The 12014-nt window shown below is 55.3% G+C and overlaps 1 protein-coding gene across 1 annotated transcript; it reads left to right on the forward strand.

Moving 5' to 3' along the window:
- Positions 1-73: 73 nt before the first annotated feature.
- bms1 (BMS1 ribosome biogenesis factor) lies at positions 74-11500 on the forward strand. Its single transcript, XM_072703347.1, has 23 exons — positions 74-237; positions 652-831; positions 1011-1201; positions 1298-1377; positions 1459-1647; positions 1872-2014; positions 2293-2414; positions 2600-2793; positions 4092-4231; positions 4313-5169; positions 5606-5707; positions 5825-5976; positions 6584-6665; positions 6860-6942; positions 7091-7279; positions 7390-7578; positions 7958-8138; positions 8962-9020; positions 9210-9332; positions 9471-9618; positions 9704-9879; positions 9963-10124; positions 10352-11500. The coding sequence occupies exons 2-23, from the start codon at positions 656-658 to the stop codon at positions 10577-10579; spliced, it is 3966 nt and encodes a 1321-aa protein (XP_072559448.1). The 5' UTR covers positions 74-237; positions 652-655; the 3' UTR covers positions 10580-11500.
- The last annotated feature ends 514 nt before the right edge of the window (positions 11501-12014 follow it).

Raw genomic sequence — 12014 nt, forward strand, 5'->3', positions numbered from 1 at the left:
TATAATATAATATAATATGCTAACATTTTCGGAACTTTATGATCTCAGGCGAATATTCCCATCGGAACTAAAACACTGCTGGACCCACTTCCGGAAGCAGCTTTCACACGTGTGAACAGTTCGTCGATGTTTATGAAGTTGCTATCTGCTTGGCGGCTGTTTAACGCTTTACCCCAACACGTCCTTGGACCGCGGGGGGGATTAAACCTCGGTTGCTGAAGAAATCGAAGTCAGAAGGTAATAATTCGAACATAACCCGCCTTTAAAACTCATTTTTGGTGGGTATACGCGTTGGTTCTCTTCACACACCACTGAAATAAAAATAGTACCTTTGCATGATGTATACGTAGAGAAATTAAACGTAGTCTTGTTGAGTTAAAGAGAGTACACTTCTCTACGTCGATATGGTGGATATGTAACCTACGCGGGAAGCTTTCTTGATAAGTAAATGAGAAGGCTTCGGTAAAACTGCAGCCGCTTCAAAAGGACTGAAGGGTTCGGTGGAGTACGCTGTGAAGATTGTAGGATGGGGCAGTTATGAACTTCCTCTGAAGCGTTCGCGGTCATACATAATGGTTTCGTTTTATATTAATCATATACGCCTGACATCAATTTCCCGAGTCACAGACTAGCGTGGTTTGTTTGTCAAAGGACGATGGAGACGAAAGAGCACAAGCGGCACCAGCACAAGCAAAGCGGGCCCAAGGCGGAGAAAAAGAAGAGGAGGAAGCAGCAGGAGAAGGGGGCTGCGGAGAACAAGGATGTGCGCAAGAGGAACCCCAAAGCGTTCGGAGTGCAGTCTGCCATGCGCATGGCCCGCACCTTCCACCGGTCAGTTCCTCTCACAGGGCATACGGGGGGTACAGTAACTGCCCTGGGGGCAGGCGCCGCATCAGGAGAATGCTTGTGGCGCACCGGGTGCCCGTTTTAGGCTCTGTTATCATTGTGGATGTGCTGCCTGTTTCTCTGTGTGCACCAGTCTCAGGTCATGTTCTCTGTGTGTTTTCCAGGACCCAGGACCTGAAGACAAAGAAGCACCACATCCCCCTGGTAGACCGCACGCCCCTGGAGCCCCCACCAATCGTTGTGGTGGTGGTAGGACCGCCACGCGTGGGAAAGAGCACCATCATCCGCTGCCTGATCAAGAACTACACCCGGCAGAAGCTGGGTGACATCAGTGGGCCTGTGACCATTGTGTCAGGTGGGGACATCTGGCTTTGTGCTGCCCCGACCCCCCTCCCTCGGTCACTCTAGCTCTGGTGTCCTTTGGTCTCTGACTCTGTCGCTTTATACGCAGGGAAGAAACGGCGTCTGACCTTCGTTGAGTGTGGAAATGACATCAACACCATGATTGACCTGGCTAAGGTCGCTGATCTGGTAGGTCTATAACGACCCTCATTAGATTCACTGGTATCTGTGTAATTTGAGCAGTGCTGAAGACCCCATCCCCCTACCCAGGTCCTGATGCTGATCGATGCTAGCTTCGGGTTCGAGATGGAGACGTTTGAGTTCCTCAATATCTGCCAGGTGCACGGCTTCCCACGAATCATGGGGGTCTTGACGCACCTCGACTCCTTCAGGAACACCAAAACCCTGCGCAAGACCAAAAAACACCTGAAGCACCGCTTCTGGACTGAGGTGTACCAGGTATGACACTGATGGTATTCTCTGTTATGCATGTTCTCTCCGATCTGACTGGGCAGTGCAGCCTCAGTTGGTGTTCAGGTTCTTAGCTCTGGCTGGGCGATATAGTCTCTCTTGATGTTCAGGTTCTTTGCTCTGATTGGGTGTTGTGGTCACAACGGATGTACAGGTTTTTAGCTCTCATTGGGACAGTGCTGGTGTACAGGATCTGCTCTTTCTCTGAACAGGGGGCCAAGCTCTTCTACCTGTCTGGTATGGTGCATGGAGAATACCAGACGCAGGAGGTGCGGAACCTGGGTCGCTTCATCTCTGTCATGAAGTTCCGGCCGCTTGTGTGGCAGACCTCACACCCCTATGTGCTGGCTGACCGGTGAGTGGGTGGGGCCATCTGTCTCCCTTCCTGTTGGCTGAGCCGTGAGTGGGTGGGGCCATCTGTCTCCCTTCCTGTTGGCTGAGCCGTGAGTGGGTGGGGCCATCTTTCTCCCTTCCTGTTGGCTGAGCCGTGAGGGGGCGGGGCTGTGTCTCCCTCCCCGCTGGCCGATGGCTGAGTGGGCGGGGCCGTGTTTCCTTGCTTGCTGTACGCCCTGTAGCATCTGCCCTGCTCCTCTCAGTACAGATCTTTAATACTTAATTGCTTCATCTCTGCAGCATGGAGGACCTGACCGATCCTGAGGCTGTGAGGGTGGACCCCAAATGCAATCGGACTGTGTGCCTGTATGGATACCTGCGAGGGACATACCTGAAGAACAAGACCCAGGTCCACATTCCGGGTAAGGAATCCCGGACGTAACATTGTCACTCGTGTCTTCGTATGGCAGTTTCTCCATTTTTTTTAAGTGTGTATGTGTGTGTGTAGGAATTATAGTATAGAGGAAACGTGAGACATTTAGTATTGAGAGATGGGTGGTGAAACTGGTTGGGGTGTAAGCCGCTCACCAGAGTGCGCCCCCTGCAGGTGTGGGGGACTTTGCCGTGAGCGACATGAGCTTCCTGCCTGACCCGTGTCCCCTGCCTGAGGAGCAGAAGAAGCGCGCCTTGGACCAAAAGGAGCGACTGCTCTACGCCCCCATGGCTGGGGTTGGGGGTGTCGTGTACGACAAGGACGCCGTTTACATCGACCTGGGGGGGAGCCACATGGAGCAACCGCAGGTGTGAGGGGCAGATCAGTGGGGCGGCATGTGTCTCTTAGGCCGAGTGTGTCTGCCTGAGGTGTGACTGTGCTGTAGTGAGAGCATTTTATCTCCACCGCGCCCCCCGCACATAGGTGTGTCACGCTATAAACCTTCCCCCTGCTCTCTCTATTAGCCCTTTTCTGTGTCACGCTATAAACCTTCCCCCTGCTCTCTGTATTAGCCCCTTTCTGTGTTACGCTATAAACCTTCCCCCTGCTCTCTCTATTAGCCCCTTTCTGTGTCACGCTATAAACCTTCTCTCTGCTCTCTCTATTAGCCCCTTTCTGTGTCACGCTATAAACCTTCCCCCTGCTCTCTATTAGCCCCTTTCTGTGTCACGCTATAAACCTTCCCGCTGCTCTCTATTAGCCCCTTTCTGTGTCATGCTATAAACCTTCCCCCTGCTCTCTATTAGCCCCTTTCTGTGTCACGCTATAAACCTTCCCCCTGCTCTCTCTATTAGCCCCTTTCTGTGTCACGCTATAAACCTTCTCTCTGCTCTCTCTATTAGCCCCTTTCTGTGTCACGCTATAAACCTTCCCCCTGCTCTCTCTATTAGCCCCTTTCTGTGTCACGCCATAAACCTTCCCCCTGCTCTCTCTATTAGCCCCTTTCTCTGTCACGCTATAAACCTTCCCCCTGCTCTCTCTATTAGCCCCTTTCTGTGTCACACCATAAACCTTCCCCCTGGTCTCTCTATTGGCCCTTCTCTGTGTCACGCTATAAACCTTCCCTCTGCGCTGTTAGCCCCCCCCCCCGTGTGTGTGTCACACTATAAACTGTGCGTGTTTCCTCACTGTTAGTCCTTCCCCATGTATCACACTATAGACGTTACCTATGCTCTCTTCCAGGCTGTGTCTGAATTCTGTCTGCATCCTTCGAAGGTTGAACGGCATTATCAAATGGGACGGTCCAGCTTATGGATAATATCCTATATTTCCCATATATATTCCTGTAATGTTAATAACCCTTAAATCATGAAGCACCTCCACTGTCACCTAGCTGGGACACCCCCGCTTTACCTCTGCACAGTGAATCTTAGGGTATGGATCCTTCACTGCTCTGCAAAAGGACGCATTTCTGGACAGCATTTGAAGGAGCCTTCGAAATGGGACAGCCTTGTCGCACCGCATGATGCAGTTGGTCTTCGATCATAGCCTTAGAAGGATGCAGCCCCTGATTTCAGACACAGCCACCGATAGCTCCCAGCCATGTGTCACGCTATAAACCTTCCCCCCCTCTTTTGCTGAACCTCTTCCCCTCTCTCTCCAACAGGGGGAGCCGCGTCCCGCCACTGAACTGGTCCAGTCCCTCATCGGCACACACACCACGCTGGACGCCAAGATGGCTGAGAGCAAAGTGTCCCTCTTTAGTGACGGTGCGGCCCTGACCTCAGAGGAGATGCTGCAGGGGGGGTAAGTGTGGGGGACGGGTAGGGAGGTAACTAGGAGGAGCCGCAGGAGGACGCAGCTCATGTGTGCTTTCCCAACTGACAGGGAGTTCCAGGGACCCACGGAGAGCCGGGTTTGGGACCCCGTGGCACAGAGGGAGAGGCGGAAGGCCGTGTTCAGCGACGGGGAGGAAGAGGGAGGCAGTGAGGAAGATGGGGAGGAGAGTGATGAAGATGAGGGGGGAAGGGAAAGTGAGGAGGAGGAGGAAACGGAGGAAGTACAAGAGGGGCAAAGTGGCCCTCCTGTGAAGAAGCAGCGGGTGGGGGGGACGGTGGAGCGAGGCCCCCTACAGGAGGTGCCTGCTTTCGCAGATAGTGAGGACGACCTCGAGATGAGTGAGGAGGAAGAGGAGGAGGAAGAGGGAAGGGAAAGAGCAGGAGGCGTAGCAGCCGACTCAGGTCACTGTTCAGAGGAAGACATGAGTGATGATGGCAGTGATGATGAAGAGGATTCTGGGAGTTCAGAAACTGAAGAGGCCAGCACCCCTAAGGGTACCACAGGAAAGATCGACAGGTCAAAGGTCAAGGCCCCAGAAGAATGCGCTGAGGATGATGAAGAGGACAGTTCTGGTGCTGAGGAAAAACCCGTCGCTCTAGTAGGTATAAGCAGCAGAATGAAGAAGTCAGTGGCGAAGGGGATGGATGCTGAGGATGATGGTGACGAAGATGATGATGAAGATGACGACGATGATGATGAAGATGACGACGATGATGATGAAGATGACGATGATGATGAAGATGATGATGATGAAGACGATGATGATGATGATGATGATGATGATGAAGAAGAGTTCACTACTTTGAAAGGTGTCAGCAGTGAGGAGAAGCGTAAGATCACGGCGCCATTACAGGGAATGGAGGAGGAAGGTGAAGGTGAGGAAGAGCCCTGCTTCGAATCTGCAGGTAAGTCCCGTCCCGCCGGCCGCCTCTGAGCTGCCCTGTGCTGAGCTGCCCTGTGCTGCCCTGTGCTGCCCTGCCCTGTGCTGCCCTGCCCTGTGCTGAGCTGCCCTGTGCTGAGCTGCTCTGTGCTGAGCTGCCCTGCCCTGTGCTGAGCTGCCCTGCGCTGCCCTGCCCTGCGCTGAGCTGCCCTGTGCTGAGCTGCCCTGTGCTGCCCTGTGCTGAGCTGCCCTGTGCTGAGCTGCCCTGCCCTGTGCTGAGCTGCCCTGCCCTGTGCTGAGCTGCCCTGCGCTGAGCTGCCCTGCCCTGTGCTGAGCTGCCCTGCCCTGTGCTGAGCTGCCCTGTGCTGAGCTGCCCTGTGCTGAGCTGCCCTGTGCTGAGCTGCCCTGTGCTGAGCTGCCCTGTGCTGAGCCTGTCACCAGCGACTCTGACGCCTCCCCAGGTGCCCTGAAGTGGAAGGAGGACCTGGCGCAGAAAGCCTCCGCCGTGTTTCTACGCCAACAGCAAGCAGCCCCCAATCTGCGCAAGCTGGTCTACGGCACTGGTGAGGGAGGCTGGGCGAGTGGGGGTCGCAGGGATTAAATATGTGGGGAGTGGATTAAATATGGAGAGCTCGGTGCTGCCCCCTGCTGGTCCTAATAGCTCTTTGTGTGCTTCTCAGTGGTTCAAGAGGAAGAGGAGGCTGACGAAGAGGAAGAGCTCGGAGGTCTGTTCCGGGTCAGCCGGCCAGAGAAAGGCAGGAAGCAGAGGATGGATGCGCTGGACTGCTCTCGCTTCACCCCCGACGGAGTGCGCGACTGGGACCGAGAGGAGGTGGGCGGGGCTGGGGACTCTGGGGGGGTGGGAAGCCAGTCGACTTTTGACCCCTGGAGGTGTTATTGCTCCCTGGGGAGTCTTTGGTTCCTCTTCTCCATTTTCTTCTGGCTGTCTTCCTTTTTGTCTTCCTCTTTTTCCTCTGCTTCATACACAGTTTGTATAAATGCTGCAGTAATGCATTGCCACACACACACTCCTGTGCCTTGTGAAATGTGTCACCAGCAGCCACAGCGAGCGCCCTGTCGCTGGACGCCCTGTCGCTGGACGCCCTGTCGCTGGACGCCCTGTCGCTGGGCGCCCTCTCGCTGGGCGCCCTCTCGCTGGGCGCCCTCTCGCTGGGCGCCCTCTCGCTGGGCGCCCTCTCGCTGGACGCCCTGTCGCTGTCGCTGGGCGCCCTCTCGCTGTGCGCCCTCTCGCGGCTCCTGCCGACTCTCACGTCCCTGGCTGTCCTTGTCATGTCCGGCCCCTTCACCCGAAAAGAAGCTTGCGACATTATCAGCCAATCAGAGCTTAGCTAACAGGTTTCCAGGCTGACATCATGACATCACTGTGCTTTGGGTTTAGACCTAAGCTGGGTTGTGTTCACGCATCCGTCTCTCGGTAGGTGCTCGACTCCATCAGGGACTGCTTTGTGACGGGCCAATGGGAAGAGGACAAGGACGCTGCCACCCTCTTGAAGGAGGACGGTGAGCCCCCCCCCCCCCCCCCGGTGCACATTAACCAACCAAGTCGGACTGCTTTATTTATTGTGTTCTGCTACTCACTTGCCGTTCCCACCCTCACGGTCTTCCCATTGGCTCCCTGAATTCTTGGTAACTCTCTCATTGGCTCCAATACTGCCGGCCTCTCATTGGCTCTGTCTTCTTTGCCTTTTTTACAGAGGAGTTGTATGGAGATTTTGAAGATCTGGAGACTGGAGAGGTGCACAAGGGGCATGCTGGACAGCAGGAGGACTGTAAGGAGGTATGTAACATGAGTCGGGGTCGGGCTTTCTCTGAGGTGTCCCATGTCACATGACCTGCACGGTGTGACTATCCCACACCATGACGCAGCGTGCTCTCTGATTGGCCAGAGATGAATGAGCAGTCTGTCACATGTCTTGGGTGAAAAGGAGGAAAGTGAAGAGGAGGATGATGAAGAAGAAGAGGAGGTGCTGGTGAAAGAAGATGAAGAGGAGAAACTGAAGAAGAAACGTGTGGAAAAGAAAAGGCGCCTTAAGGAGCGATTCGACTTGGAGTATGACGATGGAGACGCCACCTATTTCGATGACCTAAAGGAGGAGATGCAGAAGCAGGCAGAGGTCAGAGGTCAAAGGCTCATGCTCCCCTTTGTTCGATTTAGATGATTGGTGCACTAATGTGCTGCACTAAGCCGTGCGGAAACGTGAGCTTTTGTGTATTACTCCTGCAGCTGAACCGGGCTGAGTTCGAGGACATGGAGGACCAGATGCGGGTCCAGTACGAGGGCTTCCGGCCCGGCATGTACGTGCGTCTGGAGATCCCGGCCGTGCCCTGCGAGTTTGTCACCAACTTCGACCCTCACTATCCCATCATCCTGGGAGGCCTGGGTGCCAGTGAGGGCAATGTCGGCTACCTGCAGGTAGGGGGCAGCAGAGGCCAGGCCCTCTGCTTTATTGCACAAATACGGTGAACCGTTCCTGACAGGTAGGGGGCAGCAGAGACCAGGCCCTCTGCTTTATTGCACAAATGCGGTGAACCTTTCCTGACAGGTTGTTCATGAAGTGATTTCATTCTTTTTCAGCTTGTCCTAAAATGCCACTGTGCCATCTGTACTATGTTAGTCTGGTTTTTAAATACTGAATTGAAATGTGGTGTTTGGTTTCACTGTAAAATATCTGTAGTCTGACTCCCTCTGCATCGCACTTATTCATTGGCTCCCTCAGTCTGCAATGCCCTCTCTCATTGGCTCCCTCCCTCTGCAATGCCCTCTCTCATTGGCTGTTTTCCTCTCCTTCCAGATGAGGCTGAAGAAGCACCGCTGGCATCAGCGCATCTTGAAGACGCGGGACCCGCTGATCCTGTCACTGGGCTGGAGACGTTTCCAGAGTATTCCGCTGTACCACATCGAGGACCACAATGGGCGTCACCGGCTGCTCAAGTACACACCCCTGCACATGCACTGCAGTGCCACCATCTGGGGTATGTCCCCTCACACCCTGACTTATACTCATGCTGCAGACTGTCGTCTCCTGTCCCTCCCCTGTCATGCCGAGTTTCGGCTCCCTAGTGCTCCTGTCCCTCCCCCATCATGCCGAGTTTCGGCTCCCTAGTGCTCCTGCTCCTTCCTGAGACTGTCTCCTCCTGTCCCTCCCCCGTCATGCCGAGTTTCGGCTCCCTAGTGCTCCTGCTCCTTCCTGAGACTGTCTCCTCCTGTCCCTCCCCCGTCATGCCGAGTTTCGGCTCCCTAGTGCTCCTGCTCCTTCCTGAGACTGTCTCCTCCTGTCCCTCCCCTGTCATGCCGAGTTTCGGCTCCCTAGTGCTCCTGCTCCTTCCTGAGACTGTCTCCTCCTGTCCCTCCCCCGTCATGCTGAGTTTCGGCTCCCTAGTGCTCCTGCTCCTTCCTGAGGCTGTCTCCTCCTGTCCCTCCCCCGTCATGCCGAGTTTCGGCTCCCTAGTGCTCCTGTCCCTCCCCTGTCATGCCGAGTTTCGGCTCCCTAGTGCTCCTGCTCCTTCCTGAGGCTGTCTCCTCCTGTCCCTCCCCTGTCATGCCGAGTTTCGGCTCCCTAGTGCTCCTGCTCCTTCCTGAGGCTGTCTCCTCCTGTCCCTCCCCCGTCATGCCGAGTTTCGGCTCCCTAGTGCTCCTGCTCCTTCCTGAGGCTGTCTCCTCCTGTCCCTCCCCCGTCATGCCGAGTTTCGGCTCCCTAGTGCTCCTGTCCCTCCCCTGTCATGCCGAGTTTCGGCTCCCTAGTGCTCCTGCTCCTTCCTGAGACTGTCTCCTCCTGTCCCTCCCTTGTTGTTCCAGGTCCCATCACTCCCCAGGGCACTGGCTTCCTGGCAGTACAGTCTGTAACTGGAGTTCAGGTGAGATTCCTGTAACGAGGGTGGTCAGGAATCGGGTGAGGCTGTCGAGTGATGTGGGCGTGGCTGGAATTGGGGGAGTGGCCAGCGACATCATCAGCGTCACCTGAGTCTGCAGGACAGTGACAGCGTCCATATTGGGAGTTAATGAGTGGTGTGTGTGTGTCTCTGTCACACGCTCCCCTGTCTTAGGCTGGCTTCCGCATCGCTGCTACTGGTGTGGTTCTGGACTTGGACAAATCAGTGACCATTGTGAAGAAGCTGAAGTTGATTGGATACCCTTACAAGATCTACAAAAACACGGCCTTCGTCAAGGTACTGTCCGCTCAGGAGCCCTTCAGTGCAGTCTGGTGTCACTTAACACAGAAGATGCTGAAAGAGCCAGAACGTTAGGGGGCGTGTTCAGTCAGGAGCCTGCCTGACCAGCCCCCGTACTCCGCTTGTCTATTTCAGGGGATGTTCAACACGAACCTGGAGGTGGCCAAGTTTGAGGGCGCCTCCCTGCGGACAGTCAGCGGCATTCGGGGGCAGGTGAAGAAGGCGCTGCGTGAGAGTCCGGGCGCCTTCCGGGCCACCTTTGAGGACCGGCTGCTCATGAGCGGTGAGTGAGCCCCCCCGACCCCCACCCCCCCCTGCATGCCTCCCGCTGTGCAGTCAGGGTGCTGACGCATCTCCCTCCCCTCCAGACATCGTTTTCCTGCGCTCCTGGTTCCCTGTAACCGTGCCACAGCTCTACAACCCGGTGACGTCGCTGCTGCTGTCTCTGGGCAACAAGGACAGCTGGACGGGCATGAGGACACTGGGCCAGCTGAAGAGGGACCTGGGCGTCCGCAGCCAGCCCGACAGGGACTCCCTGTACAAGGTCCGAACCTGCCGCCGGTGGTCATACCACGCCCCCCCCCCCCCGGTGGTCATGTAACCCCTGTGTCTTCTGCTCCCCTGCAGCCGGTGCTGAGGGCCCCCCGCCACTTCCACCCCCTGCACGTGCCGCCGCAGCTGCAGAAGGCGCTACCCTTCAAGAGCAAGCCCAAGCAGGAGCAGCGGAAGGGGGCCGTGCCCCGGGACCTGAGGAGGCCGGCCGTTATCAGGGAGCCCCACGAGCACAAGGTATTGGGGGGGTTGGGGGGCATGCGAATGTCTGCAGGTATTTCCTCGGCAGTAACAACTGCACTTGTCGCCCTGCTCTCGCCACGCGATCCTCATCAAAATGAAATTCTGGATAAATCCCAATATGATTCTGCAAATTTTGAACAGATGAGCTGTAAAAAACATTTGACACGGCTGCTCAGCTGTGTCTCCCATAACCTGGCTGCATGTCCTGCGCCCCCCACCAGGTGGCAGCCTTGCTGACAGCTCTCAGCACGGTCCACAACTACAAGAGGAAGAGGGCCCACAGTCAGCAGCACGGCAAGCACAAAGAGTTCCTGAGGCAGAAGGAGCGTGAGGAGGAGGAGAAACTCAAGCGGCAAAAGGAGGCGCGCAAGAAGATGTACCGTATGATGGGCCAGCAGGAGCAGAAGAGGGAGAGATCCAGCCTGAAGGGGGCAGCGCAGGACAGCTAGTGCTGTTTGGATGCCTTGGGGACCTTCGAAAGTCCGACGTCCTCTCTGTCAGACAGACATGGGGGCGGGGCGGGGGGGGGGCTGCCAGGCTGGATTACCATAGGGACAGTGTTTGAAGAGTGCCCTCCCCCTGACAGAGCGCTCTGTCTGTCTGCAGGAGCTCTTCATGTGTCATTATTTACAAAGTTTTTGTTGCCTACTGCTGGGTTATAAATGCTTGTTTTTACCTGCTGCTTTGGCTGTTGGCTGATGTGTCAGCTGAGGACAGCTGACTGTGAGTGAGGCGGCTCAGAGGAGTGTCCTGTGCCCTGGGGCTCAGCGGGAGCCGTATCAGAGCAGAACAGGCTGCCTTTATATAGCGTGCGAGCGTGTCAGCCCGGAAGCCCAGGCGTTCAGAATGAGTTTTAAGAAGCGAAATCACATCCCTCCCAGTCACATGACCTGATCGTTTGCTCATTTCTGTGCATGATTTTTGTTTAACACTGTTGCTGAATGGTGTTGGCCGGTCAATTTCGACAGCAACAGGATGGCGTGATGAAAATGCCTCCTGACACCGAAGGGGGAAGCGGTGGGTCACAAGTCACGGACGTGTGCAAAGGATGACTGCTGGTGTAGACCGCAGGCTTTTATACCACAGTGACATACTCAGGGTATATATAATGTTTAACTGCATCTGCATTTTGTGAAATTGACAGCTGCCTAAGAATGGGTGTTTGGGTTTGTCGGCCTGAGCCAGTCGCCATTGGGTGACGTGCTCATTGACAGCCATGACCTGAAGGTAGGTTCAGAATTTCCAGCTGCAGAAGGGTGTCGCTGATCTGGTTCTGAGCCAGGGCTCAACCCGCTAAATGGGAGAGCGGCAACACAGCTGTCTAGAATTGTAATGTACTCTCTGGTAAATTAAATACGCAGTTAGTGAAATGGCAGCCCTCACAGTGTTGGTCCTACACAAAACGAAACTCGAAGCAGCTGTTTCCTCCCCTCTTTCCCGGAATGAGCGCCGCAGCTCTGCTGGAAGCCGAGTGATGATTACTAATGAATTTCGATTCAAATAACCGAAGTGTGGCTTTAACAACCAAACACTTGTGTCGCTGCACTCAAACAGGAAAGCGATTCGTATAATGGGTGGAATACGGCAATCGCCGGAGTGTGACGCCCGGCTCGCAGCCGGCTGTACCGTTACATGCTGCACATATGAGGGATTTAAAGCGTTTACTCTCGCAACGCAGCCTGTGCAGGGAGATGGAAGTGTGACAAACCGCAGGACCGAAACCAAAAAGCCTGCGTCAGTCGGTAGCTCTCGCTAAGTGTAGCCTACTTTTAGTACTTTCTTTACATAGATACGGGGGGGGTCAGTCCATTTTACGCCCGCCAGCGTTTGCCCGTCTAAGTGCGGGGGGCGCGCACAGAACTATATATGCATAAAAGGTAACAA

Source organism: Paramormyrops kingsleyae, chromosome 20, assembly GCF_048594095.1.
Source record: "Paramormyrops kingsleyae isolate MSU_618 chromosome 20, PKINGS_0.4, whole genome shotgun sequence".
Taxonomy (NCBI): Eukaryota; Metazoa; Chordata; class Actinopteri; order Osteoglossiformes; family Mormyridae; genus Paramormyrops; species Paramormyrops kingsleyae.